At 45.7% G+C, this 26246-nt stretch overlaps 1 protein-coding gene across 2 annotated transcripts in view; it reads left to right on the forward strand.

The window, feature by feature from the left end:
• MYH9 (myosin heavy chain 9) overlaps positions 1–26246 on the forward strand; it is an 807001-nt gene that overhangs the window by 510073 nt on the left and 270682 nt on the right. For both annotated transcript variants that reach the window (XM_033935132.1, XM_033935133.1), the window contains exon 25: positions 23077–23248. In XM_033935132.1, coding sequence (XP_033791023.1) covers positions 23077–23248 — 172 coding nt within the window. The remainder of the gene's footprint in view (positions 1–23076; positions 23249–26246) is intronic.

The following is a 26246-nucleotide window of genomic DNA, read 5'->3' on the forward strand; positions in this document are numbered from 1 at the left end:
TTCTCTCGCTTTGTCCAGGACATGGGCCACACTTTGGACTTAGACCTCCAGTCCGACTCCAGATACTCTAAAGAATACCTAGCGGAGCTGGATATGCCATCACTGCCCAGAGAGTCCCTTCGCTTACCGCCTAACCCGGTACTCCAACAGGCTTTCTTCAGAAACCTCGAGACCCCCTATATGGTCACAGCAGTACCCTCCAAAATGGAGGCTAAGTACCGTACAGTACCCTTCCCGGGATTCGAACAACCGCAGCTCTCCCACCAGTCGCTGTTGGTAGAATCCTCCTTGAAGAAGGCTCACCCCTCCAGGGTCTCAGCGGCGGTCCCCCCAGGCCGAGAAGGCCGAACCCTAGACAAGTTCGGCAGGAGACTATATCAAAATGCGATGATGGCCTCTAGGGTGCAAAGCTACACTTTCACCTTCACATCCTATCTCAAACATCTCATTGGACTACTGAGAGCCTTTGAGACTGACTTACCGGCCTCTCCAACCTACGCCTCCATCTATTTCACGCAGCCTACGATGGCTTCGAACTCTCCTCCAGAGAGGCAGCCTTTGCTATCGCCATGCGCCGACTAGCTTGGTTGCGCCTGGTCGACATGGACCCCAACTTACAGGACCGGTTGGCTAACATCCCCTGCGTGGGTAAAGAACTGTTCGATGACACTATCGAGGCGGCTACAAAACGCCTCTCCGAACACGAACGCTCGTTTGCCTACCTCGTGCGGCAAAAGCCTAAACCGCCCACGTCCAGGCCGTTCAGGGCCCCCCTCCGCGTCGCTACCCACAAAAATCCACTCCTGCCTTCTCGCGGCCTCCGCCCAGGCGCCCGCAAGCCCACCATCGGGCCCTGCCCAAATCCCTTCCGCCTGCGACTACCAAACCGTCCCCGTCCTTTTGACGGGATACGCGGAAGGGGGCGGGCCCCCTCCACCGTAGTCCCAAGCCTCCTTCCCATCGGGGGTCGCCTCAAAGCCTTTTACCCTCGCTGGGAACAAGTCACGTCGGACGCATGGGTCCTTGGCGTGATCTCATCAGGATACTCTCTCAACTTTCGGGCCATTCCCACAGACAACCCCCCAAGGAATTGCCCTCCCAACCGGACGCAGCTACCCCTACTCCTCTCCGAAGCTCGAGATCTGCTTCACCTGAGAGCAGTGGAGGAAGTTCCCCCCGACCAACGGGGGAAGGGCTTCTACTCCCGTTACTTCCTGGTACCGAAAAAAACGGGAGACCTTCGCCCAATAATAGACTTGAGACGCCTCAACAAATTTCTGGTATGGGAAAAATTTCGGATGCTTTTCCTGCCAACCCTCTACCCCCTGATCGACGAGGGCGACTGGCTCTGCTCCCTCGATCTGAAGGAGGCATACACACATGTTCCAGTGCATCCCGCTCACCACAAGTTCTTGCGTTTTCAGGTGGGAGACCTGCACCTGCAATACCGAGTCCTCCCCTTCGGCCTAGCATCGTCACCTCGGGTCTTCACCAAGTGCCTCGTGGTGGTTGCAGCTACCTTACGCTCCCAGGGTCTTCAGGTTTTCCCCTACCTGGACGACTGGCTCATCAAAGCCCCGTCCAGAGAAGGGGTTATCTCAGCGACCCAACAGACTATTATCTACCTACAGAGTCTGGGGTTCGAGATAAACTTCCCAAAATCCCAACTACGCCCCTCGCAGTCCCTACAATTCATCGGGGCCACGCTGGACACGGTTCGCCTCCGTTCCTTCCTCCCCCCTCCGCGTCTAGAGGCGTTAGTAAGTTTGAGCCGAAGGATCTCACTGATGACCTCGGTATCAGCTCGACAGATGATGACTCTCCTGGGCCACATGGCCTCCACCGTCCACGTCACACCCTTCATCCGTCTCCATCTGAGAATCCCTCAATGGACCCTGGCCTCTCAATGGCGTCAAGACTGGGACCCGATCGATCGTCCCATGACAGTGACTCCTTCCTTGCAACGATCGCTCCGCTGGTGGGCCGACTCTTCAAATCTTTCCAAAGGTTTGCTCTTCCTCGCCCCTCCTCACAGCAAGATACTCACCACAGACTCGTCGGAGTACGCTTGGGGAGCCCACCTGGACGGCCTCCGCACTCAGGGGATGTGGTCAGCAGAAGACCGCCGCTGCCACATCAACGTGCTAGAGCTCCGGGCCATCTATCTCGCAGCTGTAGCTTTTCAACATCTGCTTCACGACCGGGTGGTTCTCATCCGAACCGACAACCAGGTAGCAATGTACTACGTAAACAAACAAGGGTGGACAGGGTCTTGGTCCCTCTGTCGGGAAGCCATGCGCCTCTGGAAATGGGCAATCTCCAACAACACCTTCCTTCGAGCGGTGTACATACAAGGAGAACAAAACTGTCTGGCGGACAGACTCAGCCACCTCCTCCAGCCACACGAGTGGTCACTGCACTCTCAGACCCTACGACAGGTGTTCGAAAAGTAGGGGACGCCGCAAATAGATCTGTTCGCATCCCCCCACAATCACAAACTGCCCCTCTTCTGCTCCCGGATACACTCCCCGGACCGACTCGAGGCCGATGCCTTCCTCCTCGACTGGGAGGGAAGGTTTCTGTACGCGTTCCGCCGTTCCCTCTGATCCTGCGGACGCTGGTCCACCTGAAAACGGTGAAAGCCACCCTGATCCTGATTGCCCCTTGCTGGCCACGCCAGCCTTGGTTTTCCCTTCTACTTCAACTCAGTGTCAGAGATCCACTGCCTCTGCCTCGGTTTCCCTCTCTACTATCACAGAGTCAGGGTTCGCTGTTACATCCCAATCTTCAATCTCTTCATCTGAATGCTTGGTTTCTTTCCCCCTGACTTCTCTCCCCGTGTCTCAATCAGTCAAGGAGATATTGGAGGCCTCTAGAAAGACCTCGACGAGAACCTGCTATTTTCAAAAGTGGACCAGATTCTCAGCCTGGTGCTCCTCTCACAGCCAGGTCCCGGTGTCGGTCCCCGTCCCTCTGGTCCTTGACTATTTACTTCAATTATCTCACTCCGGCCTAAAGACCAACTCCATTCAAGTACATCTCAGTGTGATTGCGGCTTTTCATCAGCCTCTGGAAGGAAAAGCCCTCTCACTCCACCCCTTAGTCTCTCACTTCATGAAGGGTCTTCTGAATGTCCACCCTCCTCTCAAACCCCCTCCGGTGGTTTGGGACCTTAACGTGGTTCTGGCTCAACTAATGAAACCCCCATTTGAGCCCCTAAACAAATGCCATCCTAAATTCCTCACTTGGAAGGTGATTTTCCTGCTTGCACTCACTTCCGCTCGGCGAGTTAGTGAGCTACAGGCTCTGGTAGCGGACCCACCCTTCACTGTATTCCACCATGACAAGGTGGTACTCCGCACACATCCAAAGTTCTTGCCTAAAGTAGTGTCTGATTTTCACCTCAATCAGTCCATCGTCTTGCCCGTGTTTTTTCCCAAGCCCCACTCTCACCCCGGAGAGGTGGCGCTTCACACTCTTGACTGTAAGAGAGCGTTGGCTTTTTACCTCCAACGCACTCAACCACACCGGAAAGTCCCACAATTGTTTTTGTCCTTCGACCCAAACCGGTTAGGCCACCCAGTTTCCAAGCGCACCTTGTCCAACTGGTTGGCCGATTGCATCACCTTTTGCTACGCTCAGGCTGGTCTCACGCTGCATGGTCGAGTAACGGGACACAAGGTCCGAGTGATGGCAGCCTCCGTAGCGTTCCTCAGGTCCACACCTATTGAGGAAATCTGCAAGGCTGCCACGTGGTCTTCGGTTCATTCTTTCACCTCCCACTACTGTCTGGACTCACTGTCCAGAAGCGATGGCCGGTTCGGCCAATCGGTATTGCGAAATCTATTTGCTTAAATTGCCAACTTCCCTCCATCCCTTTTCAGTTAGCTTGGAGGTCACCCACATGTGAGAATATCATGCCTGCTTGTCCTGGGATAAAGCACAGTTACTTACCGTAACAGGTGTTATCCAGGGACAGCAGGCATATATTCTCACAACCCGCCCACCTCTCCGAGGTTGGCTTCTTTGCTAGTTAAGTGAACTGGAGACCACGAGGGGATGCGCCCCCTAGTGGAGCAGGAAGGCACACATGCGTGGAGCAGCAGAGCAAACTTAAATCTTCAATCAAGTTTGCTTGAAAATGCTTCCGCATTGGGGCTCCGTAGATGACGTCACCCACATGTGAGAATATATGCCTGCTGTCCCTGGATAACACCTGTTACGGTAAGTAACTGTGCTTTATTTGCTGTATTAGATGTAGAGTGTATGAGATTGTATTTTTTAACTGAAATGTCTTCAGTTTTTCTATTGTGAACCGCCTAGAACTACTGATGGGGCGGTATACAAGAAAATAAATTATTATTATTATGATGAGTCACCTAAGGAGCTTCTTAAACTGGAATTGAATAATCTGCTCAAGGAGGCCCTTTTTCACAATTGGGAGAATCCGCTCTGTCACTGCAGCCCCACAGAAAATTAACACTCTATATAGAATTATTTCCTGTCCTTGATTTGACAAACCGCAGCTTCAACACCAATCGCTGCTTGTCGAGTTGACCCTAAAGAAGTAATCTAGTACCAGGGTGTATGCCTCTGCAGCACCAGGACGAAAGGGTCATACTATGGACAAATTTGGACGTCACCTCTATCAGAATTTCATGTTTAGTAGAGTGTTGAATTACAACTTCTACATATCCTTTTATTTTAAACATCTGGTAAAAAAAAAGTTGGCAGAGTTCGAACAATATATTCCCCTAGAACAGGGGTAGGGAACTCCGGTCCTCGAGAGCTGTATTCCAGTTGGGTTTTCAGGATTTCCCCAATGAATATGCATGAGATCTATTTGCATGCACTGCTTTCAATGCATATTCATTGGGGAAATCCTGAAAACCCAACTGGAAAACGGCTCTCGAGGACCGGAGTTCCCTACCCCTGCCCTAAAACATCTCAAGGACTATCAGCAAACCTACTCGTAGTCTTTTCTAGACTAGAAAGTATATGGCTAGAATGGCTTTTGATGCTTTTGAGATGACCTCTAGAGCAGGGGTGTCCAACCTTTTGGCTTCCCTGGGCCGCATTGTCACACAAATGCTGCAGCAAGACAGAAGAGGAAGCCGGCAAGACAGTAAACACCCGGGGGCAGCAGTGGAAAACATTGCATCGCCCTCGACCGGGGCCACACAAAATACTTCACGGGGCCGCAGGTTGGACACCCCTGCTCTAGAGCATTCGCCATGAGATGTCTAGCTTGGCTACGTGTTTCGGACATGCCAATATTCCATATCTAGGGGAAGAGCTTTTTGGGGTTAGGGTAGAGGCAGCTGTCCAGAAGCTCACTCAATATGAGCAAAGTTGGATTTCTCTGAATAGGTCGAACACTAAATAGCAGCCATGTAAAGCAGCTCCAAGATCAACAGCTTACTTGTACAGGAGACAATACCCTGTGACATCCTCTTCTGTTCAAACAGCACCACAGAAGAGGCAAAAACAACATCCTCAAAAATCTGTCGTCAGCCCCTCAAAAATGAGCAGTCTTTTTGATGTGCTTTTTAGAGAACATGGCCAATATTCCACGTACTCACTCTTCTTCAACCTATTGGCGATTGACTGCAATTACTCCATCAACGTTGGGCTCTCATAACAGATGCTTCAATCATCGGAATCATCATGGAGGGTTACTCTCCATTTTGAATCAATACCTCCAAATCACCCTCCAAGAGAGTCCTCATTCAATTCACAGCGGATGTCCCATCTTCTTAGGGAAATCAAAGCATTGCTTCAAGTAAATGCAATAGTAGTCAAAGAAAAGTTTTACATGCTATCCTTGGGAACTCTTTTTCCAATTCTAGAATGAAATGAATGGCTATGCTCTCTAAACCTCTTAAGAGAGGACACGCATATCCATACATCCTGCTCACAGAAAGTTCCTATGTTGGGTTTTTTGTTTTGGTTTTTTCTTTGTAACTCATTAACACTTTTCAATACAAAGTTCTACCGTTTGGCCTGGCATCTTCTGCAAAAGTGTTTACCAAATTCCTGTTGGTAGTAGCAGCAAATCTTCGTATTCACAGATTGGCTAATATCTGGACGATTGGCTAATAAAAGCTACCTCACCTCAGGAATTATGTTTCCGCCACATAACTGACAATAACATTTCTTTAGCAACTAGGGTTCAAAGTCAATTTTCCAAAGTCTCAACTCAAATCCTCTCAAAGACTGCAATATATAGGAGCCCTTCTCAACACTGTTCAACTACAGCTTTCCTTCCTCAACAGAGACAAGACACTTTGCATCTTTGTAATCTATTTTATCCCAGGACAAGCAGGCAGGTATTCTCACTAGTGGGTGATGTCATCAGACAGAGCCCCGGTACGGACGTCTCACAAGCACGTGTTGCTTGTAGAAACTTAAAGTTTCTAGATGCCCGCACCGCGCATGCGCCGGTGCCTTCATACCCGGAGATCCGGGCGTGTCTCCTCAGTTCTTTCTTTTCCGCGGAGCTGAGAAGTTCAACTTCATCATGCGCTAGCTGAATTCAGTTAAATTTGCCTTCCTTGTCCGCGTTTTCGCTTTCTTTTAATTACAGTTAACAGTACTTTTCTTTTTCAGTAAAAAAAAAAAACGGGCCGGCCACGTGGCTCAGGCCCACTGGCTTCGACCTCGCGGCGGAGATTTTCCGGCCTATGTCCCGGCCAATCACCGGGTTTAAAAAGTGCAGCAAGTGCCAACGCGCGATTTCACTCACGGACCCTCACTGGCGCTGTTTGCAGTGTTTGGGCCCTGACCACATTCCGAAATCGTGCAGGCCTTGCTCTACCCTTACGGCACGCTCATTCAAGCGGCGTTGCCTATTGTGGGAATCGATGTTCAAGATGGACGCAGCTAAGGATCCCTCAGCCTCCACTTCATCCGATACCTCCCCGGTTCGGGCAAAACCGGCATCAACCCCTCCTGCATCGAGCGTGGTGAAACCGGCATCGCTCGCCCCGACACCATCCACGAGCTCGACGTCGGTGCCTGCCCCGGTCTCCTCGGTTCAGGTACCTCTTCCTTCCACAGTGCCACCAATGGTCATCAAAGTGCCGAAAGCTACTAAGCAGAAGCACTCGGCCTCGAAGGAGCGCGATGCCCGTGCAGGAGGACCCCCTTTCGGTGCGGATCCCTCCTTATCGGCTTCGCTACGGTCCGTGCTGGAAGCTCAATTCGTTGAGCTCATGCAGACCATCGGACCCGGGCTCATCGCTGCCATACAGGGTGACCTCCCGGTACCGACCCAAAGGGGCGGTCCGCCCCCTCCCCCACACCGTTCGACCTCGACAACCGACGAGGACGAACGGGGGAGGGCGGCGATGCCCATGCGGCAAGCCTCGCTTACCGATATGCCGCCATTAGAACCCATCACGCCTCCGCGCCAACATGGGACCAGACCTCCGATCGATACTCGAAGCCCTGGGCATAGTCAGAAAGAGTTCCTCCGCACTCCTTACCAGACTTGGGTAGCATCGCAAGAACCCGCATCGCAAACCCAGTTACGATCCACCGCTTCCAGCCCTATCCACTTGGGGGCCTCGGGAGACCATGCGATGCACATACGATCCCGATCCCCGTCCCGACACCGAGACGGGCACCGATCGAGACACTCATCCTGGCACTCCTCACGCCATTCGGAGGTGTCACCGCAGAAAAAACTGCAACGTAGGGGATACTCCTCATCAGAGGTGTCCCCTCCGAGGGACCCGGAGTACGAGGAGACACCGGTGCCCGATTCTCCTTGTCACTCCCCGATGTCCACGGACCTGGAGGCCTCATCATCCTCCAGCCCGTCCCACAGACCGACGCTGGCGGAACAATTGTCCTTCTCATCATTCCTCCGACAAATGGCGGATGATCTGGATGTGACCCTTGACACGGGCTCCAGATACTCCAAAGAGTATCTGGACACCATGCATTTACCTAACCCTCCAACGGAGTCGCTTCGGCTCCCCCTGCACAAATTACTGGACCAGACCTTCATGCAGTGCTTCGAAACGCCGTACTCCATACCGGCGATCCCCAGCAAACTCGATGCTCGATACCGCATCGTGCACCATAAAGGGTTCGAGGGCCCCCAACTCTCCCACCAATCCCTACTGGTCGAGTCCTCCCTTAAACGCTCCCATCCCTCCCAGGTCTACGCCTCTGTACCGCCGGGCCGAGAGGGGAGAACGATGGACAAATTTGGTAGAAAATTCTACCAAAACTCCATGATGGCGTCACGGGTGCTAAACTACAACTTCTTTTTCTCTTCCTATCTGGAGTTCTTCTTGCCGGTACTCCGCAAGTTCACTCCGTTCATAGACAACCAAGCTCGATTCGAGTTCGAGGAAGTGGTAGCCTCCCTCTCCCAATTACGCCTCCAGCTGATGCAATCCTCCTTCGATGCATTCGAACTCTCGGCACGCGCCGCCGCAAGCGCGGTAGCTATGCGTCGCCTGGCATGGCTCCGTACTATCGATATGGATCCCAACCTACAGGACAGACTCGCCAACGTACCATGTGCTGGAGCTGACCTGTTCGATGAGTCTATCGAAACTGTTACCAAAAAGCTGTCGGATCATGAAAAATCCTTTCAATCCATCCTACGGCCCAAACCCAAACCTCAACAGTCTCGACCTTCCAGGCCACCCCTGATTTACCAGCGGCGTTACATGCCCAGACAAACGCCTGCTGCGAGACAGCCTGCGAAGAGACAACCTCCCCAGAAGTCTCAGCAAAAACTTCAGCCACCGGCTGTACCTAAGGCTCCCCAGCCCTTTTGACGCCCCTCCCGGGAGCATAACCTCGGCCTCTCCCATAGGGGGCCGCCTCCATCTTTTTTACCACCGATGGGAGGCCATAACCACGGACCTATGGGTCCTCTCCATCATAAGAGAAGGATACTCTCTTCAATTCCACCGGGTCCCCCCGGACCATCCTCCAAGAGAGTATCCTTCAAGCTCGACGCAGACCGCCCTTCTTCTTCAGGAAGTCCAAACCTTACTTCAGCTTCGGGCAGTCGAGCCGGTCCCGTCAGACCAATTGAACCGAGGGTTTTACTCCCGGTACTTCCTCGTCCCGAAGAAAACGGGCGATCTGCGACCCATTTTAGACCTTCGGGCCCTCAACAAGTTCCTGGTCAAAGAGAAGTTTCGCATGTTGACTTTGGCTTCTCTATACCCCCTCCTCGAGCAGAACGACTGGTTATGCTCCCTGGATCTCAAGGAGGCCTACACTCACATCCCCATTCACCCGGCCTCCCGAAAGTTCCTCAGATTTCGGGTGGGAAATCTGCACCTACAGTATCGAGTGCTACCATTCGGCCTATCTTCGTCCCCCAGAGTCTTCACAAAGTGCCTGGTGGTAGTGGCCGCAGCACTCCGGGACAGGGGTCTACAGGTGTTTCCATACCTCGACGACTGGCTCATCAAGGCCCCGTCAGCCCCAGAGGTCACTTCGGCGGCCTTGGCTACAACCTACTTCCTCCAGAATTTGGGCTTCGAGATCAACTTCTCCAAGTCTCATCTACAACCCACCCAGTCCCTCCCCTTCATCGGAGCGGTCCTGGACACCACCCGACTCCGAGCATTCCTGCCCCGGCAACGCATGGAGTCTCTTCTTCATCTCTGCCAGTCGGTGGCTACTCGCCAAACCCTACCGGCGAGACAACTGATGGTGCTCCTGGGCCATATGGCCTCCACAGTACACGTGACACCCTTTGCCAGACTCCACCTCAGGATCCCCCAGTGGACCCTGGCATCACAGTGGAATCAGACATCCGATCCACTATCCAAACGCATCGTAGTTACACCTGCTCTTCGGCAGTCTCTACTTTGGTGGATGACCTCTTCGAATCTATCCAGAGGTTTGCTGATGCACTCTCCCCCCCATCAGAAAGTTCTCACAACCGACTCGTCGAATTACGCATGGGGGGCCCACCTGGAGGGTCTCCGCACCCAGGGATTCTGGACCAGTGCGGAAAGGCTACACCAAATCAATCTATTGGAACTCAGAGCCATCTTCAATGCGCTCCAAGCTTTCCAACATCTACTCCACGACATGGTAATCCTCATTCGCACAGACAATCAGGCCGCCATGTATTATATCAACAAGCAAGGAGGCACGGGCTCGGCCCTCCTTTGCCAGGAAGCTCTACGAGTCTGGGACTGGGCGGTACGCCACAACGCCCTACTCAGAGCAGTATACATCCAGGGGGAGAACAACGTCTTAGCAGACAAACTAAGCCGTCTGCTACAACCGCACGAATGGACTCTCCATTCCAACCCCCTTCACCAAATCTTCACGCAATGGGGGACGCCTCAGATAGACCTCTTCGCGGCTCCCCACAACGCCAAACTGCCTCAGTTTTGCTCCAGGATCTACACTCCTCATCGCCTCGAGGCAGATGCCTTTCTACTGAACTGGGGGAAACGATTTCTATATGCGTTCCCACCATTCCCGCTGATCCAGAAGACTCTGGTCAAGCTGAAACTCGAACGGGCCACCATGATTCTAATAGCTCCTCGGTGGCCCAGACAACCTTGGTTCTCCCTCCTACTCCAACTCAGCAGCAGGGAACCAGTACCGCTTCCAGTGTTTCCTTCACTACTTACTCAACATCAAGGATCACTACTTCATCCCAACCTGCAGTCTCTCCACCTGACAGCTTGGTTCCTCTCAACGTAACCCCTCACCAATTCTCACAAGAAGTGAGGGAGGTCTTGGAAGCTTCCAGGAAGCCGGCCACTCGGCAATGCTACTCCCAGAAATGGACCAGATTCTCCTCATGGTGCGTTTCTAAGTCAAAGGAACCTCATCGAGCTTCCTTATCCTCCGTGCTGGACTATCTCCTACACCTATCTCAATCTGGGCTCAAGTCCACATCCATACGAGTCCACCTGAGCGCTATTGCGGCGTTCCACCAGCCTCTACAAGGGAAACCCCTCGGCCCATCCGGTGGTCGCCAGATTTATGAAAGGACTCTTCCATGTTAACCCTCCTCTCAAACCACCCCCAGTAGTTTGGGACCTCAATGTAGTCCTTTCCCACCTCATGAAGCCCCCGTTTGAACCACTCAACAGGGCCCCTCTGAAGTATCTCACCTGGAAAGTGCTTTTCCTTGTAGCCCTCACGTCCGCTCGCAGAGTCAGCGAACTCCAGGCACTGATGGCGGACCCACCATTCACAGTATTCCACCATGACAAGGTGGTCCTCCGCACTCACCCGAAATTCCTGCCTAAGGTGGTCTCCGAATTTCATCTCAACCAATCCATTGTACTTCCAGTATTCTTCCCTAAGCCTCATTCTCACCACGGAGAATCGGCCCTTCACACTCTAGACTGTAAACGTGCCTTGGCTTTCTACCTGGATCGCACCAAGCCACACAGAACCACTCCTCAACTTTTTGTCTCCTTCGACCCTAACAAGTTGGGAAGACCCGTATCAAAACGCACCATCTCTAATTGGATGGCGGCTTGTATCTCTTTCTGCTATGCCCAGGCTGGATTATCACTTCCTTGTAAGGTTACAGCCCATAAGGTCAGAGCAATGGCAGCCTCAGTAGCATTCCTCAGATCAACACCAATCGAGGAAATTTGCAAGGCTGCCACCTGGTCCTCGGTTCACACATTCACCTCACATTATTGTCTGGATACCCGCTCCAGACGGGATGGACAGTTTGGCCAAACAGTATTGAAAAATTTATTCTCTTAAGTCGCCAACTCCCCCTCCATCCCACTGAGGTTAGCTTGGAGGTCACCCACTAGTGAGAATACCTGCCTGCTTGTCCTGGGATAAAGCAATGTTACTTACCGTAACAGTTGTTATCCAGGGACAGCAGGCAGCTATTCTCACGTCCCACCCACCTCCCCTGGGTTGGCTTCTCAGGCTAGCTACCTGAACTGAGGAGACACGCCCGGATCTCCGGGTATGAAGGCACCGGCGCATGCGCGGTGCGGGCATCTAGAAACTTTAAGTTTCTACAAGCAACACGTGCTTGTGAGACGTCCGTACCGGGGCTCTGTCTGATGACATCACCCACTAGTGAGAATAGCTGCCTGCTATCCCTGGATAACAACTGTTACGGTAAGTAACATTGCTTTCTCATCTAAAAGCCATTTTAACCAGGGAGATGATGCGACTTTTGGGACACGTGACATTGACAGTCCATGTTACCTCTCTAGCAAGGTTTTACCTCAGACCATTTCAATGGACCCTAGGCTCTTGACTCTTTCTCTCAGAAGATTGCAGTCACTTTACCTCTTCAGAAGATTGCAGTCAGTCTCTTCAGTGGTGGATGGAACCAACCAATCTTTCCAGAGGTTTACTATTTCACATTCCGTCACATCAAAAGGTGCTCACTACACATGTATTCTTGGTGGACTCACCTGGATGGTCTTCGCACTCAGGGTCATTAGTCTGTTCAAGAGAAAACTTTCCACATCAATCTATTTGAACTCAGAGCAAATTTGATATGCTCTTCAAACATTTCAGAGCAGCCTATGCAACCAAGTCCTCCTGGTTCGCACAAACAATCAAGTAGCAAATATATTACATCAACAAGCAAGGAGGGACGGACTCTTTCCTTTGTCAAGAAGCTGAATACATTTTGAACTGTTATAGCTCATAGCATATTTCTCAAAGCTATCTATGTGCAAGGGTCTCGGAACACTCTGGCCAACAAACTCAACAGATTTCTTCACCCACATAAGTGGACGCTCAACTCCAGAGTATTACACCACATTTTCTCACTATGGGGAACTCCTCAAATAGATCTGTTTGACTCTTCCCCACAATCACAAATTGCCTAAATACTGTTCCAGGCAGTATTCTCCTCAACATCTGGAGGCAGATGCTTTTTTTCTGAATTGGACAGAAAAGTTTCTATATGCATTTCCTCCAATCCCTATCATTCTCAAGACATTAGTCAAACTCGGGGCAGAGTCAGCCACCATGATCTTGATTGTTCCTCTGTGGCCCAGACAACCTTGGAACTCCCTTCTTCAGCAGAGTGCCAAGGATCCAATTCCCTTACAAATCTTTCCATCTCTGATCACTCAGAGTCAAGGGTCTTATTACATCCCAACCTGAAATCGTTGCATCTCACAGCTTGCCAACTCTCAGCCTAACTTCAGCAGATACTAATCTCTCTGATGCTGTACAAGCCATTATTGCTGCTTCCAGAAAACCACCTATTCAGCAATGTTATCAACAGAAGTGGACACATTTCAATACGTGGTGTGCTCTCCAGCAACAAGATGCTACATCTTCCTCTCTATCATCTGTATTGGATTATTTACTTCATCTTTCCAATTCTGGACTGAAAACTACTTTGGTCAGAGTTCACCTCAATGTTATTAGTGCTTTCAAATTCCTGTCAACAATAAATCTCTGGCCCCTCATCCTCTTGTTTCCCGTTTAATGAAGGGACTTTTCAATTCCAAACCTCTGCTTAAGCCACCTCCAGTTGTCTAGGATCTTAATGTGGTCCTGGCCACTCTCATGAAGCCACCTTTTTAGCCAATGGCTTCTACTCATCTCAAGTATCTAACTTGGAAAGTGGTGGTCTTGATTTCTCTCACTTGGCTCGTCAAGTGAGTAAGCTCCAAGCTTTAGTGATGGACCCACCATCACAGTATTTAATTATGACAAGGTGGTTCTCTGCACCCATCCTAAATTCCTCCCGAAAGTGGTCATGGAATTTCATCTCAATTAATCCATTGTGCTACCAGTTTTCTTTCCAAAGCCTCATAGTCATCCAGGAGAAACAGCTGTACATACTTGGGACTGTAAACGTGCCTTGGCAGTGGAGGCAGTCGCAAAGTTTCTTTAAACATAGTGGCAGTTCACTTTTCATACTGTCCGTACCAGACTCTGTGGATGACATCACCCCACATGTGAGAATAACACCTGTTAAGATAAGTAATTGTGCTTTCTTGCCATGCCAAGCTCTGAACAGAGGGATCCACTCAAGGTGTAGATTTGGATCTCCTTGTCCATTTGGAAACATTTTTATCCATCTTTATATATGTTTGTGTAATCTATTAGATTCCAGAAACTTCATTCTCAGAGGACAAGTAGACCGTTTTCTTGCATGTAGGTGACATCTAGTGAACTTGGGTGGTCTGAATACTGCCAGTGTAAAATCTCCTTAAGAGTTAACATCTCACCACACATGCCTGCCTGCCCCATAAGCAAGGAACCATTAGTCTGTGTTTTTCTGTGGAGCAGGGAGATCACTGTGATTTCTTCAACATGTCTGACAAATTTTACATTTTTTATGCTTTCCCATATGGAGTTTTTGGGTTAGTGGTTCCTTTACCCTTAGTTCCCACCTAGCCTTTTCAGATAGTTTCCTTTTTTCCGGCTCCAGTGACCCTCTTAGGCATGAGCTTTGGCTAGATAACATCATTGTTTTTGTGTGCAGGTGAGCTCCTTTGCTCTCACAATTGAGCCATTTGATTTTGCATTACCAGTTTTTCCCCTTCATGTCCCCCCAAAAAGTTCCCAGTGGCTTTAAACACTGTGCCCAATGCAACAGGGTCAGCACTGGGACTGATGAACATAAGAATTGCCATACTGGGACAAATCTAATATCCATCAAGCCCAGCATCCTGTTTCCAACAGTGGCCAACCCAAGTACCTAGCTAGATCCCAAGTTGTAAAACAGATTTTATGCTGCTTATCCTAGGAATAAGCAGTCGCTTTTCCCAAGTCATCTCAATAATGGCACATGGATTTCTCTTTTAGGAAATTATCCAAACCTTTTTTGAAACCTGCTAAGCTAAATGATTTCACCATATTATCTTGCAACGAATTTGAGAGTTTAATTACACGTTGTATGAAGAAATATTTTCTCCAGTTTGTTTTAAATCTACCATTAAGTAACTTCATAGCATGCTCCATGGACCTAGTATTTTTTGAAAGAGTGAACAAGCGATTAACATCTACCCTTTCCACACCACTTAGTATTTTATAGACCTCTATCATATCACCCCTGAGCCGTCTTTTCTCCAAGCTGAAGAGCCTTAGCCCCTTTAGCTTTTCCTCATAGGGAAGTCTTATAAACTTTTCTGTTCCTCCACAATTACACACCGACTCACTTCGGTTCCAGACAATCCTCTCTTCATAATCTAGAGGTAGATGCCTTTCTACTGGTTTTTCCTAATATGCAGCCTTTGTACTTGACAGCTTGGTACCTCCTGGGATAGCCTCAGCATTTGCTGATCTTCAGATCCTGTCAGAATCAGTCTACATAGCAGTGCTACACACAGAAGTGGACATGGTTTTCATCATGGTATACTCTTCATCAGTATGCATCATCCTTCTCCATATATTCAGTATTGGATTTCTTTCTCTACTTATCCAATTTAGGTCTTAAAACTACTCCAGTCATAGTTCACCTTGGTGCCATCAGTGCTTTCCACATGCTAGTCAATACAGATTCTCTTGACTGCTCATCCTTGTGTTCCCAGGGTTATGAAAGAATTTCCAATATCTAACCACCTCTCAAACTGTTTCCACTGGTTTGGTTGTCTTACTGTTCTCACCAGATTGATGAAACCTCCATTTCGTCTTCTACTTACCTTGCCTATCTCATTTTCACAGGATATTTCTTAATCTCTCTCACTCGTTCACCTAGTTCCCATTCAGTTTATCCCTGATAGATGTATGAACCCTTGCATCGGCTGCAATGAAGTCTGCAGATCTTAGATGTTAGGGGTTCATGGTCATTCTAGATGGCTTTGAAGATGACTGCTTCTGGTACAGTCACTGTAGTCGTCTTTTTATTTTTTTTTTTCCAATTTTTATTCATTTTTCATCAAGTGTACAATATTACATCAATTAGAATCATACATATCACTTGATATTCTTATCTATTGTCATCTTAAAAACATAAATTAAACCCTTCCCCCACCCTCCCTTTCCACAAGTATTATAAATCAAGCATATCATACATGTATTATAATCAAAAATATTGATTAAGACCAATAATATAACAATAAATCCCCCCTTTTTATAAATATACTTTTAGTGTAAAAAGGTGTCTAATCATTGCAATATGTTATCAATGGCCCCCAAATCTTTTTAAAATTGTTATAATTCCCATTTTGCATGGCAAATCTTTCCATTTTGAATATATGGCACAACGAATTCCACCAGAAGGTGTAATTAAGTCTAGTATAATTTTTCCAATTTCTGGTGATATGCTGAATGGCGAATCCTGTCATTAACAAAAGTTTATTATTACTTGATGAAATTTGACTTTTTATTCTCATAGACATCCCAAATAGAATTGTATCATATGATAGAGCTACATGGTTTTCTAATAAACAATTAATTTGAGACCAAATTGATTTCCAAAAGGCCATAATACAGGGACAAAAATAAATAAAATGATCTAGATTCCTGCTTCCAGATTACAGTGCCAGCATCTATTAGACCTAGAGCTATCCAACTTTTGTAATCTAACGGGTCCAAAATGTTCTATATAACACAAAGAACCAAGTTTGTCTCATAGATGCAGACACTGTACATCTCATTCTCCAAGACCAAATTTGTGCCCATTGAGATGCAGAAATTTGATGCTTAATCTCAATGCTCCAAATGTCTCTTAAGACCATTCTTTGGTTTTTTATTCATAAATCCAGATAATATATACCACTGTGCGGCCTGGTGTCCCAGAAAATCTGCCTGAAAGCATAAAAATTCCAGACTATACTTATTGCTAAGATTTTTCCATTCAGGGAACCCCTCCTGAATAGCCTGCTTCAGCTGCAACCATTTAAAACTTTGTGATTTATTTAGACCATATTTATGTTGCAACTGTGAAAAATCAAGCAGTTTACCATTTGAAATAACATCACTTAAAGTTTGTATGCCTGCAATAATCCAATGCTTCCATACGATTTTAAAACCACCAATTTGAATCTTGGAGTTTAGTCAAATAGATTGATTTGTTGATTTATGTATTGGATAACGTAATGTTTTCCATGTATCCATCAATATTCTATTCTCTTTATATTTCCTAGGCATTTTTATACTGAGAACATGAGATAGATGTAAAGGAAACGAGTCATCATTCCAAATACAACCAGTCTGGGATGTTTTCCATGAGCTCTGGGAGGACCCAATACATACCTTGATGTAAAATATAGGCTTGATGATACCTATAAAAGTTTGAAAAATTTACCCCCACTCTCCACAATTGATTTTTGTAAAGATACTAAGGCAATTCTAGGCATTTTACCCAGCCAAACAAATTTTGTAAGAATACTATTTAATTTTTTATAAAAGGACCCCTGGAAAAAAAACTGGTATCATACTTATTTGATAACAGACTACTGGCAAAATATCATCATTTTAATAGTTTGAACTCTCCCCCACCAAGAAAGATGTAGAGGATTCCATTGCTCACACATTTCTGTTACTTTTTTTAATAAAAGTTTTTCATTATCTTTCACTGTGTCTTCTATTGTGTTTTTTTATTCTAATATCTAAATATTTTAATCCATCTTCTTTCCATACAATGAAAATGAATCAAAATAATCCTTTAGTACAATGCACATTAGTGGAAGAATTTCTGACTTGCTCCAATTTATCTTATATCCTGAAAACTTTCCGAATTTTTCTATCAATTCAAGTAAGCATGGGATGGTAGTTTCTGGATTCCTCAAATAAAGCAGTATATCATCTGCATAGGCTGAGATTTTATATTCCCAATCTGCACGAGGAATACCCTGTATTCCCTTTGCCTGTTGAATGGCTAGTAACAAGGGTTTTAAAACAATATCAAAAAAGCAAAGGAGACAAGGGACAATCTTGTCTAACTCCTCTCCGCAAATTAAAACGCTCTGATAAATTGTTATTAATATATAATCTTGCACCAGGTGAGTTATACAACGTCTTGAATCATTTGTATGAATCCTGAACCTATACCAAACCATTCTAATGCATGATACATAAAAGTCCATTCAACACGATCAAAGGCTTTCTCCGCATCCAAAGAGACAGAGAAAGCCGGATCATTCATGTTTTTTGTTAAATTTAGAGTATGAAAAGCCAATCTAGTAATATTAGAAGAATGTCTCTTAGCAACAAATCCTGTTTGGTACATATCAATAATAAAAGGGAGAGCCTTAGCCACTTAAAGCTAATGTCTTAGCTAAAAGTTTTCCATCAACATTGATTAACGAAATAGGCCTGTAGTTTGAAACTAAAGTGGGATCTTTGGCTTTGGCAAAACAATTGTTAATGATTCTGCCATAGAATCTGTAATGCAGCCTTTAGTCAGTTGAAACTGATATAAATTTAATAAATAGGGTAAAATGGTACTTTGAAATGATTTATAAAATTCTACTGTAAAACCATCACCACCTGGAGCGGATCCAACTCTAAGTGACTTCAATGCTGTTTCTAATTCTTTTAGTGATATAGGCTCCTCTAAACTTCTTTTTATATGCTCAGGAACCTTCGGCCCAACAATTAGTTTCAAAAATTCTAAACCATCTTTTTCCCTATCTCAATAAGGCTCAGAAGAATATAGGTCTTTATAAAAATTTAGAAATTGTCAAAATATTTTCAATTTTAGAATGTGTTTCTCCATTTTCATCCTTTATTACAATAATTTTTATTTTTCTTTGCTTTGCTTTAAGATAATTTGCCAATAATCTTCCCGCCTTATTTGTGTTTCCATAATACTGAGTTTGTTGTGAAAACAAATCTTTCCTTACAAATTTAGAAGATATCTCATTATATTTGCCTTTTGCTTTTAATAAAGCCTGTAAGGTATTTTGCTCCCATTTATCAACTAATTTATTTTCTAAATGTTTAATTTCTTTTTCCAAATTATAAAATTGTTTTTTAAGTTGTTTTCTAATATATGCTGAATATGAAATAATATTACCTCTCAGTAGCCTTAAATGCAACCCATAATGTTTCTATGTTAATATCTTCTGAGGTATTAAGTTGGAAAAATTCAATCATTTTTAGTTCAAATTCTTCAAGGAAATTTGAATCCGCAATCAAAGTATTATCAATTCTCCAAACAGATTTACAATAATCTTGCTCATCAAACTGTAACTCAAACCATACACCACCATGATCAGAAAAAAACGATAGGATCTATGGTGGCTTTTGTCACTTTCTGAACTATCTGATTTGAGACTAAAATATAATCTATTCTTGAAAAAGAATTATGGACCTGTAAACAAAATGAAAATTCCCGATCATTAAAATGAAGTATACGACATATATCTATTAAATTACAAGATTGTGCCAAATTATCTAACCCTAGTGATTTCATAATTCTACTTGGTTTTTTATCCATTAAAGGATCCATTACAGCAGGGGTGCCCAACACGTCGATCGCGATCGACAGGTCACTCGCTCAGGCGACCCCAGTCGATCGCAGAGCGGTTTCCCTTCTTCCCTTCTCTTTTTTTCCCCTCTTGACTGGACTGCTCCTGAATTCTGCTGATGCCTCCGCTGCTCAACATTTAAAAAACAAAAAAACGGCTTGGAGAATTTATGCTCCGGGGGGCTAACGTGTGCTTGTACCGGCTTCCCTTCTCTTCCCTTTGAAACCGGAAGTTATGTCCGGGGGGGAGAGAAGGGAAGCCGGCACACACTTGTTAGAGCCCCATTTGCGGGCTAAAGCGGGAGACAGGTTAGTGAAGCTTGCGATTTGCTCTTCTTGCTGCCAGATCCTGCCTACTTTCTGTTTCATCAAAGGCAGGACCCGGCAGCATTTCTCCCAATAGGTCGATCTTGGGCCGATCAGCCTTCCTCTCCCCGATGTCAATTCTGTCGTCAGAGAGGAAGTTCTGGCCAGCGGAACTTCCTCTCCGACGGCAAAATTGACGTCGGGGAGAGGAATGCTGGTGGGCCCAAGCAAGGAGAGCTTGGCCATCGGCGGGCGGCTTTGGGGGCCTGTTATCCGATGGCAGTGGCTTGGGGGAGGGCAGGGAGGGAGAAAGAGGGCAGGCAGGGAGACAGAAGGAAAGAAGAGACACAGAAAAAAAGAAAGAGAGGGCAGGGAGAGAAGAAGAAAACGTTGGGGGGGAATGAGGTCAGGAGGAGAGGAAGCATACAGGCTAAAAGAAGGGAAGAAAGATTGGATGCACAGTCAGAAGAAGAAAGTGCAACCAGAGACTCATGAAATCACCAGACAAGGTAGGAAAAATGATTTTATTTTAAATTTAGTGATCAAAATGTGTCTGAATTTATATCTGCTCTCTATATTTTAAATTATGGTCCCCTTTTACTAAACCGCAATAGAGGTTTTAGCGCAGGGAGCCTATGAGCGTCGAGAGCAGCGCTGGGCATTCAGCGCAGCTCCCTGCGCTAAAAACTGCTATCGTGGTTTAGTAAAAAGTAAGGGGGTGGGTATTTGTCTATTTTTGTATGGTTGTTACTGAGGTGACAGTGCATAGAGTCATCTGCTTTGACCTCTTTGAAAAAACCCCGGAATAGGAATGATAATTAACAATTCTATGCGTACAGTGTGCGTTGTGTTTTTTTAAAATTTTATTGTTGGTAGATCATTTTGACTTGGTCATTTTAAAAGTAGCTTGCAAGCCCAAAAAGTGTGGGCACCCCTGCATTACAGCATTGAAATCTCCAGCCACTATTAAATTAGGAGTAGCCAGTGGGACTAGTAATTGTAGATTCTTAAAAAATTCTATTTGATTCGTATTCGGAGCATACACATTAAACAATTCCAGGGTAGTATTTCCCATACTCATTTTTACATGTACCCACCTACCCAAAGGATTTGAATCAATCAACTGAAAATTAGCTGTACATTTTCTATTAATTAATATAGCAACCCCAGCTTTTTTGCCAACTGCAAAGAAATTCTGTTTCACCCAACCCCCTTCCAGTTTTCCTGACTCCACCTTTGAAAGATGTGTCTCTTGAATGAAATATAAATCAGCATTTTGTTTTCTTTTTATTTGATTTAGACCATTGACATTCAATGAAAAAATTTTAATCACCATCTAGAACCAAAAATATAATTTGACAATAATAAAACAAATTAGATATACTAAAATGATTAGACACCACTACACTATTTATACAATTTAAAAAAATCAATTTCCCCTCATTAAACCCTTCATTCCCCATCCCTTCAATTACCAAACTCCCCAATATCTGTAAAACCACCCTTACCCATCCCCCCTAAATAATGATGAAAACTTGGAAACGCACATATGGAATCAGGTATATAAAACCCCCCACCAGGATAAGATAAAATATAATTTCATTAACCTATTTTAAGCTATCTGAATCTAATTATGAAATCTTTAATGGAATTAATAGATCCAATGGACTAATGCATTTAAAGGAATCAGGAGAATTACCTTTAGACAAATAATAAAGATAAATACATCTTATTATGATACAGAATATCTAAACTCCTATACCATATATACTGAAATTAATATAAGTATATTATAATTAAGAATATTCATAAAAATAAAAATCCCAAATTAAAATTTATATCAAATCTATATAACTTATAACTCTATAATTAAATTAAAAATATATAATAATCATTTTATTAATATAATTGAACATTATATATAAGATATAAATACTATATTCCTTCCCTAATCTTTTAGTTTATATATATTGATACACCATTTAAAACCCATTTATAACTAATCTGATTTAAAATCAAATAAATTACAGGGAAACTCCTATCTAATATTTTAATATTATCCAATCCTAAAGCTAATATTCTGAAAAAGGAAACAACACTTGCTGTTATAACCAATAGCTTGACAATGGGTCATAAAATGGGAGGCTGATACTTATCACTTGCACCACTTCCCCAAGTGACCACATCCAACTCCTGGCTCTTGTATATAATTCATATCCTTCAATTTATTCTAAAAAACCATAGCCAGAGATTCCAACCTGAGCTTTTGATTATATTTTGTTATATTACTACAAACCAGATTACAAAAGATATTGTGAAATCCTTCAAAACTTGTAATCATTTAACTCACAAATACTTGCAAATATTTCTAAGTTTATGTTGAGATCTAAAGCAATCAACTTTTCAATGTTAGCAACATATAACACTGATTCACAAGACGATAGCCAGCAACCTCTTGTCATATCCCCTAGAACAACAAGAGCAATTAATGTAGTGCAAAATGAATTGGAGGCATGGAGGATTAATCTTCCATTCAGCGTGTAATTAAGGAAGAAAGAAAGCCTGCTAACAGCAAAGTTCCCCATCTCTTGTGACTATATAGGCACATGACAAATCTACCCTACCACACAGACATCAAAGGGTTTCCTTCATGGTTACTATAATAATAGAAACAGCAGTCAGGAAATAAATGAGGCAGAAGAATAAAATTAGTCATTATTGTGCAGAATCCTCTCACTGCCCGATCACTTTGAAAATGGTGAGAAACATGCCAAAGTCAGCAACGTCCTCAATGTTATAATTGCCTGACCCCTACGTAGGAACTTCTAACATTGGCAGCATATCCAGAACACTTCTGTCTGAGCTAATGCAAGTGCTGCTCACTACTTTGCTGATTATGGCGCTGGCTTTGCCACTGAGACCAAACCTCAGAAGAACTTCATATAAACTGTCCACCACTTTGTCCACTCTCAGCAGAGCCTGCATTCTGGTTTTCTAAGTCACTGTAGTCTTCAACATTTGTCATCTTTAAACTTTAAGTGTGTATGGATGGAACCCTTGAAATATCAAGACAATCAACTACTACTCATAGGTCCTCTGAATTTTCTGCTGTTTTACACATTGATGTCTAAAATAGCCATCTTGCTCCTATCCTGCAATTGTTGCAAGCATGGAATTTTTCATACCGTTTTGATTGCATAAGAAAAAGCTAGTTTCAGTTAAACAAGGGTTTGATGGTAAGAACTTGTACTTCTCATATTTTAAGTACTGTTTAATCTTTAGACCAGAAATGGTAGTCTGAGCGTGTTTACCAGTTTATAGGAATTAAAATGAAAAGCTGAATTTAGCCTATATAGAGCTACAATGTCTTTTCCTTATGTTCTCTTCCACCTCTAAAGAACGCCTTCGGCGAGAGGAGAAGGGAAGGCAAGAGCTGGAAAAAACTAGGCGGAAGCTAGAAGGAGACTCCACAGACCTCCATGACCAGATTGCTGAGCTGCAGGCTCAGATTGCTGAGCTCAAGATGCAACTGGCCAAGAAGGAGGAAGAGCTGCAGATTGCCTTGGCACGGTAAGATTGAGCGTACATGATCTGTATACTATCCAGTGCCTTGTAAGGTTTCACAAATATTTATTTATTTATTTTACATTTATCAGATTGACAGCTCTGCATCTGGCATGTTTTGGCACGTTTTGATTAATTTTTTAGAAATATTTTTTTTCACAGTGAAAATGTAGAGCATATTCACAGTAAAGCGCCTACTTAATGTATTTTGAATTGTACATTTTTCCTATTCTGTCTAAAGAGTATAAGTACTTTTACAGCATGCTATGTGATGACCTGAGACAGGACAGCAGAACGCCTTTTTGCTTGAGGGTGCCCAAACCCCCTGGGACTTGGAGGGAGGCAATCGGAGGCGGCATGGGGGCAATTGGAGTATGGACCTTACCTGGTGGTCTAGCAGTGATGCGGGGCAGGAGCGATCTTCCTACACTCCTGCCCCATGCAGAGCCGTGCTGTGAGTTCCCGTAGTCTCATGAGACTACAACAGGGAGTTCCTGTTGTATTCTCGTGAGACCACAGCTCTGCACAGCACAGCTCTGCACAGGGCAGGAGTGTAGGAAGATTGCTCCTGCCCTGCGTCACTGCTAGACCACCAGGTAAGGTCAGGGGGTGGGTCAGAGCCAGCCAAAAGTTATTCACAATTTTTCCCTATTCGCAGGCCGGCTCTGCCCCTAACCCCCGCAAATAGGGAGGGAGAAGTGTACACAAAGCACACTTAATGCTGAGAAAATTTTAATTAAATATCATTTGTAGTCTGCTTTTTTGAGCTACTAGATGATATAGCACAGCTTAGAGGGAGCACAACACCCCCTGTACAAGTACTACTGTTAAACATAGACTCCTTCCCTGTTAACCAACTCCCTCTGTTACTGATGGTATGCACACTATACTTCGGGGAATTATATACCAAGAAAATGTAACATTGAAACAGAAACATATTTGCAGCATTCTGGAAATTATGCAGATAGTGGTACCTCGGAATCTGAATGCCCCAGAACTCGATCGTTTTGGAATCCAAACTCTTTTTTGTAGTAAATTTTGCCCCAGAATCCAAACTCTGCTTTGAATCCAAACACCCTGCACATTGTGGCCCTGATTCTACAAAGTGCTCCCGATTGTAGGTCGCTGTATGCGTTCTACAGCTGTCTAATCAGCCAATCGGGAGGCACTTTTTCTTAAAAAAAAAAAAAATGCTCCCCAGGCATAGCGAACACGGCTACAGCCACTAGTCTCCCCTCACCAACCCCCCTCTCCCCCGATGATTGCGTCAGGAGGATGCCCAACTCCACCTGCCGACAAATCCCGCGATCGCCGGCAGGAAGGTGCTCAACCCTTCTTGACGACAACCCTAAGATCGCCGGCAGGAGGGTTCCAAACCACCCAACGACACCCCCCCTCCGAAGATTATAGGCAATAGAGTGCCCAACTCTTCCTGCTGGACCCCCCAACACACCCCCTAAGATCTCTGGCAGGAGGGTACCTAACCCCTCCTTGGGCTTACCTCCAATTTGGCTGGATGGCAACTTGTACTGTCCAGCCAGCAGGCCTGCCTCTGTCCAAATGAGGTGGGCCCGCCCCTCCACTGCCCAACCCACAGGATCTAGGGCATGAATGGCCCAAGCGCTTAAGGCCCCTCCTAGAATCAGGTTTTAAATGCCCCTATACGGGCATCCTATTAAGAATCCGGGCCTGTATGTGTGTTTTTGCCCCTAAAATCCAGTGTATTTACTGTTAAAATTTGAGTTTGTGGGACCCAAGAACGGATTAATCTAGTTTTCATTTTTTTCAATGGGAAAAATTGTCTTGGAACTCAAACGGGGTTCTGGAACGAATTAAGTTCGGATTCCAAGGCATCTCACTGTACTTTAACACTTGGCTCTCAGGGCTAGACGCAACAAAGCACAGTCGTTAAGACCATGTGGGTTGCTGTTGGCCGATTTTTATATTTTTAGGCTGATTTCCAAACAGCGATCCATGTTCAAAAGGCTTCCCATGCAAATAAGTTGAGTCAGATGTCTACCCTAATCCTGCCCTACCAGTCGTTGGAAACCCTACTCAACATGTGCACAGAGAATTCCAAACAACTGAGCTGCAGGGGAAGCCCCGAAGCAGCTTCCTGCCGCTCAGCTTTAAAGGGCAGGAAGCCTTCTTTTCTTATTATTTTTTTCTAATGGGCACAGATATGCATACACATGCACAACATCTGTCCCCCCTAACCAACAATCCCCCCCAATCCCACCCATGATTTTCCCAGTACCAAAAAATCAGCAGGAGGGATGCCCACTCCCTCTTGCTGCCACAACCCCCCTGCACCAACCAAAATTGGCAGCAGGGATGCTCACTCTCTCCTGCTGCTGAACTGACCCCTCCCTTCCCCTTCCCCTTGCCCACACTCCTTACTAAAAAAAAAAAAAAATCAGCAGGAGGGATGCCTACTCCCTCCTGCCACCGGAAGCCCCCCCAACCTGGTGCCATACTAGACAGGATGCCATACTAGACAGGAGGGATGCCTAGTCCCTCCTGTTCGCAGCCCATCCCTCCAAGATGACAGGACTTCCCCTTCCTGGCGAATCCTGGGATGCATGAGGAGGGACCTAAGGCTTTGATTGGCTCAGATGCCTTATATCCTTCCCACAAGAAGGCCCATTTTAGAGTGGCAGGATTGTGAGCATAAGGGATTGAACATCCCTCCTGCTGTCTAATGCGTCATCGGGGAGGTAGGGAGGGGCATCCGATGAAGGAAGGAAATTGGCATACCTCCTGCAGATTTTGGCTGGTGAGGGGAGGGGTCCTAACACCAGCAGGAGGGATTGGGTATCCCTCCTGCTGATTTTTATTTATATTTTTTGTACTGGTGTCGGGAGGGTGGGAGGGGCAGGGTATAGCAAGGCATTTTTCTTTTTATCCCAGGACAAGCAGGCAGCATATTCTTAACGTATGGGTGACGTCACTGACGGAGCCCCGGTACGGACACTTTTTACTAGAAAGTTCTAGTTGGCCGCAC

This window comes from Geotrypetes seraphini, chromosome 2 (genome assembly GCF_902459505.1).
Source record: "Geotrypetes seraphini chromosome 2, aGeoSer1.1, whole genome shotgun sequence".
In the NCBI taxonomy this organism is placed as follows: Eukaryota; Metazoa; Chordata; class Amphibia; order Gymnophiona; family Dermophiidae; genus Geotrypetes; species Geotrypetes seraphini.